The sequence below is a fragment of the Seriola lalandi genome, unplaced genomic scaffold, assembly GCF_002814215.2.
Source record: "Seriola lalandi dorsalis isolate HSWRI2012SDOR001 ecotype SW California unplaced genomic scaffold, Sedor1 jcf7180002054883, whole genome shotgun sequence".
Classification (NCBI taxonomy): Eukaryota; Metazoa; Chordata; class Actinopteri; order Carangiformes; family Carangidae; genus Seriola; species Seriola lalandi.
In genome coordinates this window covers 1,849,330-1,857,144 of record NW_019525658.1, presented here as the reverse complement: position 1 = coordinate 1,857,144, position 7,815 = coordinate 1,849,330, and the positions used below count along the sequence as shown (strand labels likewise).

At 43.0% G+C, this 7,815-nt stretch overlaps 1 protein-coding gene across 1 annotated transcript in view; it reads right to left on the bottom strand.

The window, feature by feature from the left end:
* The window catches only part of tjp2b (tight junction protein 2b (zona occludens 2)), a 74,070-nt gene extending 66,568 nt beyond the window's left edge, over positions 1 to 7,502 (bottom strand). The window contains exon 1 of the mRNA XM_023397730.2: positions 7,257 to 7,502. Within this exon, the coding sequence (XP_023253498.1) occupies positions 7,257 to 7,316 (60 nt within the window). The 5' untranslated portion in view covers positions 7,317 to 7,502. The remainder of the gene's footprint in view (positions 1 to 7,256) is intronic.
* Between the last annotated feature and the right edge of the window lie 313 nt (positions 7,503 to 7,815).

Below are 7,815 nucleotides of genomic sequence, written 5' to 3'. Positions count from 1 at the left end.
ATTTTATTTTTCTACTTCTTCATCTGTTTTGAATTTTTGTACTTTTTTATTTCTGTAAAGCACTTTGTAAAGAACTTAATTTTGGATCTGTGAAGGGTGCTGTACAAATATACTTCACTCATTTGTGTGTTAGACACAAGAGCAATGAAAGCTCTCTTTCTCTCTCTCTCTCCCTCTCACACAGACACAAACTACTAGCCTGTACTCAGTGGCATGTACATGAAACAAATGCAGCATTACCCACATTCAAATGTCGACACACACAACAATCACACCCATTGAGCCACACTGTGTGACAATCTGGGCCCCTATTCACAAAGCATGTATCGCACCACTAGGGGCTGGGCGCTAAAACAATAAAGATAATTATCGCCAAATAACTTTTCCTTGATAGAAATATATGGCTGGAATAAAGTAACAGCCACGTCAGGTTTGGTTGAAGCACACAGCGCAGAGCGGTGGAGTAGCAGCCGTGCCCACCTGTACGTCAGGAGTGGGAGAGAGATAAAAGAGAAAATTACGGCAGAAAATGTTAATGAAAAGTCGAGCGACAGTGTTACTGAAGAAGACACCCCGACGGACACAGCCCAAGGCTCAAAAGACGAGGATATCGTTGATAAGAAGGGTCAGAGGAATTGGGTAGAGTGGAGATACTCTGGCTAATTAAAGTCCGATAAGAGGCAGAGTAGCGTGCACTGCAAACTGTGTCAAAAGCATGTTCCCACAAAGACAGGTAACACCACTTATCTTTTATATCATCCTCTCCAGCACGCACAATACAAGACTTTACAGTCCCAGACCGAGCTTCTGATGGTCAGAGTTAAGATTTTAGTTTATAATATATACTTAATTTTATTCATTTGAAATATGGTTTATATCGTGATATATATCGGTATTGACTGATATGAAAAACATTATTGTGATAAGATTTTTTTTCATATCACCCAGCCCTACTTACCACTAACAGTACTCCTAAGTCATGCTAAAAGTTTTTAATTAAAAGTTGTCTCCTAAGTTCTCCTCACAAAGATAACTTTTAAAAAAGGAGACACATAAACTCCTGAGCTAACAGTGTGACTCCGTTGCTATGGCTGGTGACCATTTTCATGTGATGGAGCAATCATTATTACATGCGTTCCATCTCTGTGAACGATCCCAGCAGGTGGACCGACCATGAAGCTGCTTTGCTTCTCTATAGTTGTTGAACATCTAAAAGGAATCATATAAACTGTCCTATGATGTCGGGTCAGAGCGCATTTATTGTTTGGTGTATGTATATCGGCTTTCCTCTCGCCATCTAGCGCAGCTTTGCCATACACTTAATTTCCATACTGATCAGTTGGTTGGAGATGTTACTGCATCCTTCACAAACTCCACAACGATCATTATTTATGACTGAGTCGTATGTTAAGTATTTATTTTATGTTGAAGTTTGTGTGCTCAGGGCTGCTCTGTTCAGGACAGTCCAGATTAACTGGTTCTGTGACCTTCAAAATCAAAATGATGAGGGTTGGAAATACATACGCATCTGCTGATTATCAGACCACACTGGTGTCTGACCTGCAGCTGTCTGTGTTTGAAAAGAAGTAAATACACAAGCAGAAAGACATTAAAAATCACATTATTTCCTTAACTTAGTACACAGTAACATGATCAAAAGCTCGGACCCTTCTACTCGTAATACTCAACAACCATGAAGCTAAACTGATGCTATGAACCAGGGGAGGCTGTAAGGACGAGTCAAAGAAGAAGAAGAAAGGACAGTTAAGGGGAACTCAAGTCAAGTTGCAGAAGACCATAGTGTTCCTGACCGGCAGTGAAGCCAAACAGCTGAGGTAAACTATGCTAAGTGACCTGTCATTAAGTTGCATGAGTGGGCAGAGATACTGAATACCAGCACTGTCCCAGAAAAGACTCATCAAGTCAGCTGCAGCTTTCAGAGGGAAGGACCATGTTTCTGCGGACATGCTTTAAAAACAACATTTAAACTTTGCCACCATTTTCATATATATTCATATCCATATTACGTAATCCAGTGCCTAGTCAAATTAAACCTGGAACAAATCTGAACCCAAATTGGATTCTTTCCAGTTGCCAGTCTGAACCGTCTGGTTCAGCATACAGACTGGATGCAGGGGGAAACTTAGTTCCATCAAAAGTGAAAAATAAACAGCTGCAACAGCCTTAAAGATGTTTCAGTGAACTAACCCCTGACCTCCTCTGTGGTGTTAACACCCCACCACTGGCTGTGTCTCTCCGTTCAGTCTGACTTCATGTGTTCAACATGCTTATTTTATATTCTTACGATAACAGGCTTTGAATGCAGTTTCAAGTCCTGCACACATGTACAGACCAGGGAGACACTAGAGCTGCACTAAATGTGGTCTTCGCTGAAGTTAGCTTGGGTTTCAGCAGTGCACCGCGCCCTTGGCCTCTGAACCTATTCCCCAGCCGGAGGGCAGTACCAGTAAACACACACAGGGAGGGAGATATAAAGGAGAAAGCAGGAATTTTATCAGTCAGCCACTCCCAGCAGCTATCTGAGCCCCTGCGGTTCTCACTGGTCAGGGAATATCTGAATATCTTACAACTTAAAGGAGTGTATTCAAACCAGCACAGTCCTCAGTCAGTCCTCCTGGAAACTCAGGCACCATTTAGGTAACAAACTGGGAACCTCGGGACTATAACTGTATTGGTCTAACAGGGTTAGACTCAGCCTCCTGCTTCCACATGAAATCACAGTTATAGACAGAAAAACACAGACACCTGGCTAAATGTACAACACTAGGTTACTTAACAAAACTGAACATGATGACAGAATGTATACAGAACCACACAGGAGACAGACCTGAGTCCCAAAAATCACTGACCTCTACCAACTTCCAGGAAACAGCAGGAGGTCCTTCATGATTTCACATTAAACATGAGGATCATTGGTGACGTACAGTGTGGGGAAGAAGAGCATTACATGAAAACTGACCCAGTCCACACAACGACCAACAAGGATGGTACAGGTGACATCAGAATGCAAACAATCACAGCATTCATGTTCTAACCTGACATGTTTCATAACAGCAGGAATACAGAGAAAGAATGAACTGTGGAAGTGACCCATCATAACCTCAGCTACTGTCACTGTCTCAATGCTACTGGACACACGTTGTTTTCCGGTCAAAATCAACAGCTCAAAGTGCAACCACTCTATTGAAACTTAGGGCCTTTATATTTCATATTATTTCAATATTCGAGTACTCTCATTACCTTATGAATGAGTACTCGATTACTCGCAAATTATATATTTTTACCGTGAAAAAGAAAATACGAGACGTCCATATCCGACTGGAAACACAAGCATCTTGAGCCGCACGTTATCTTTTTTATCAAAGTATTTCCAGAAATCACTTTTCCTGGTCACGGCTGCCGTGGTGCACGTGACGCCAACTGAGCCAACTATTGTAGCCAAGAATAACACATGCGCAAGTAGAGAAACAGGTCAGGTCAAGAAATAAGAATCTACAGGGGCACATGTACCATCAGTTCAGGTTAACTGTTTAAACACAATAAACCCACAGTGTGAAGCCGCTGGAGCAGAAAAAGACATTAGACACAGGAATGCTTCTATGCTAATCTCATCTTCATCAGGATCTTCACCTGCACTGCTCCGACACCACCATGCTGAATCAGCTGTTCCACAGACACACAGGCAGCACACCGTCTTTATCAGCAGGTGAATTCACAGTCAGCTCCTCCATCCACACCTGATTGTACATTTACCACCATTTATTTAACTTTGGTTTATTCACCTGCTGCATATTTCCCCTTTCAAACTTAGTCAGCGATTCATTCACTGTAACATCACTGTATGTGTAGTTAGTGCTTGTGTTGTTGTTGAGTCAGTCTTTATCAGTATTGTGTAAATGTTTTTAAGTATTAAGTCATTGCCTTTGTTTTCTGTAACTTACTTTATGTGTCTGATTCATGTTGCCTGTTAAGTTTATTCTTTCTTCAAGTTCATTTGTGTGTTATAAACATTTTAAAAGTTTTATTGTGCTGACTCTGAAATTATATCTTTTGTCAAATCATTAAAGTGGTTCCTTATGATAATTCAGATTAACGCCATATTTCCCCAAACTGAGCTAAACTTCAAAGAACAAAATAATAGAAACACCTGTCAACATTACTCGGCTTTCCAAGCCTAACAAACCACTTTTTTATCCAAACTCAACGTAAAGTTGAATCAACACTTTGCTGCGACTTTTACAGTTAGGTAAGCAGAGCCGAATAGGCCACAGGCATCAGATCAGAACACTGTTCTGTAAGGACAGATATCACTTCTGTGTCGTTCTAACTGATTTAGCTTTAACTGGTCAGACGCTGCTGGTCCTGACATGAAACGTAACATTATAACCCTCATGCAGGACTTGTATTAAACTGCATGTATTAGTTTTAGCCAGGTGTTCCTAATAATCTGACAGCTGAGCGTGGTGCATCAGTGTGTGTCTGTGCCAGGCGTTTAGATTTGATATGTTCCAGTGTGTGAGAGCTCTGTTCACTGTCAGCAGCTGTGTTACTGTGAATAGGTCACTCAGGCTCTCTGCTACTGTCAGAGGACAGAATGGAGCCGATGAACAGACCCCACTGAATCATGGGAGAATTGATACTTCAGAACCACTGATCTTTGAGAGAGTGATGATGACGATGATCCAGTGAAGAGTATGTGATGATACACTCTCTGTTAGAAGGGAGAGGACTCAGCTGTCACTGATTTCATGTTCCATTATACATGAAGGTGTTAGATTCAGTATGAATGAACAATGTGCACTGACTACATCAGACATGGCTCAGGAAAACAGACTCACAACAAGTGCTGTGGGTTCAGCGTGCACCACTGTTGACCGTCTGTTGATCTACATGAGAAGAACTCACTCAGCGTTCACTTCGTTCCTCTATTTACTCAGATCAGCAGAGAAAACACTGACAACAGACTGAAATCACAGAAACCAACTGACCATTAAACTGCTTTCACCTTTGCACTCTTTCACTGACACCTAAACTGTTGTCCGCTCTAACACTTCATCCGACATTTCTGATTCTGTGAGTGTTTAAATACAACTGACACTTTAAAGATCACACACTTCAACAACCTCCAGAGCTCACGCTGTATTTAATAAACATCTTCAGCTCTTACACAACTCCTGGCTTCTTCACGGCTTCCAGTCCTTTACTCTGTGGCTGGACCGGCCTCGGGCCAATGCTACCTCCACAAAACCCCATGAGTGAGTGAGTGAGTGAGTGAGTGAGTGACTGACTGACTGACTGACTGACAACAACGTCTTCAAAATGTTTTGGCGTGAACAGTTTCTCTGACATCATCAGGGGGTATTTCACAGATCCACAACAGTTTTCATCTGCTGTATGTTCCTCAGATAGGCACCAGGGCCGTGGTCGGACCAGGAAGAAATCCTGCCCTGGACTAATGTGCTGGTACCAGGGTCACAAATCACACCCTGCACACACACATACACAGTCCTGCCATACGCTAGGTTTATACCCGGTGTTGTTGAGTGAGTGTTGTTCTGCTCTCAGCGATTACACATCAGCTGGCACTCATCAAACTCTTTCAGTATAGACCCTTGTACCACCTCCCTGCTTTATCTGTGATTCTCATACAACAGAGGATTAGCTTTAGAAAACATTTTGACCTTTGTGATGTTTCAACAGTCTAAGAAGAAATGAAGACGACTTACAGTTGACACAAGCTGTATCTATGTATTCACAATGAAAACCAGCCTCAATACAAGACGGAGCGATAGACTGCTGTGGGATGAATATGTCTGAAAACAAAGATTTGAAAGTTTGAAATCTAATAAAAAAGATTTTGTAAGATTTAATCTACAGTTTGGAGGCTTGTGTGTGTATGTTTCATTAGGCTGAAAACAATTTTCAAATGTCTGCAAACTTTATTTTATGTTTGAGTTTTCCTTCTTCACAGCTGCAGCACTGTATCAACAGTTTGACGTGTCACTGTTCTCCTGCTGTCTTAGTTTGGTGTCCAGGTTTGTAAATGGTGATATGACTTGAGTTTGGAAGGGCCGAACCTTTATTTTGAAACTTTTGTGGATGTACAGTTGCACTTGTATTGCAGACTGTTCTTTTCAGAGCTGAGCTCAGAGCAAACAATTGGTTAAGAGCCAGAATCGCAGCTTTTTTTTTTTTCGGACCGTATGTTTCTGAGTTTCAGACCAGAGAGAACACATGACTCGCGACTGTGTGGGCAGGTCTGAGAACTCTGAGCGACCACACTGCAAAACAAAACATGATACTGATCCCAGAGCCTACCAGGACTAAAGGAGGCTCTTCTACCTGTCACAGGTTCATTCAGACCACACACAGACATACACACACACACGCGCGCACGCACGCACGCACACACACACACACACACACAGCCCCCAGGATTTCCCATTAAGGATGACCATTATTCGGAAAAGATCTGAAAAAAATCATCTCTCTCCTTCTGGGCAGAACCATCCAGACACACACACACACACACACACACACACACACACACACACACACACACACACACACTACACACACAGCCAATTTTGACAAACCACCAGAGTTGTTATTGCCCTCTGTGGTCACAGCAACACAACTAAAGTTATGTTCTTATAAAACATGTAATAGTCGTTTCATTTAATCTAATTCAGCTTCAAACAGAGAATCTTACTCCGTGTTCAAACACAGCTCTGTACTGAACAGAGCAACAATTAGGCTGAACAGGCTCTCTCTCTCTCTCTCTCTCTCTGACACACACACACACACACTTTAATTACACTCAGTGACCTAATCTCAGAGAACACAGTCAGGATCAGAACCACAGAAGGGTCACATCAACACTGGACGGATGTCAAAGTTCATCCAGTGAGAATCCACTGGGACCAGCAGCAGATACTGGTTCCTGTAACATGCTTTTCTTCTCTTGAGGCACAACAGGTGTACTCACACGCTCACTATTGGCTGGGCTGTCATTTCAGGCAGGTTTAAATCTCTCTCACTCACTCACACACTCACACTCTCTCTCTCTCACACACACACACACACACACACACACACACACACACACACACACACACACACACACACACACAAACACTTGGACAGCAGTCAGAAGCAGAGACGTGTTGGCGCTATGGCGGAGTTGTTACCAGCCGTAACGTCACTCACGTCAAACACACAACAGTGACACTCACTCCGACGTTGTCGCTCCTGCTCGGGTAAGAGGCCAGTCTTCCTCCGCCTTTCACCGGCATCCTGCTGTTTGTCCTCGGCGGAACAGGCTGTGTCGTCGCAGTTAGGTCCGGACCAGAGGGGGTTTCAGCGGTGGTTAGCGCGGTGGCTAGTCTCTGGAATGAAACATATCTCCGCCCTCGTCGCTTGAGTTCCTGCGGGCGGACAGCCTACTGGAGCCAGCGGCCAGAAAGAGGGAGGTCCGTCCGACCAGCACAACAACTGTCGGCTTCACTGCTGCTCCGACAATCATGCAGACTCGCGCTTCCTGTTTCCTTCACGGGAACAGTTTTATATTTAGATGCATGTGTACTTCAGATACAAATCTTTATTATGAGCGTGAATGTTGAGGCACTATAATTATTCAAATCTTCATATATTACTATCCTGCATACTTATTCACAGCTTTGAGAAAAACCCAGACAATATACTCAATGCGTGCGGCTCGATCGGCAGTCTCGTGCCATGACTTTTTTTTTTTATAGCGATTCGAGTAACCATGGCGACGTAAATGGCGATAAA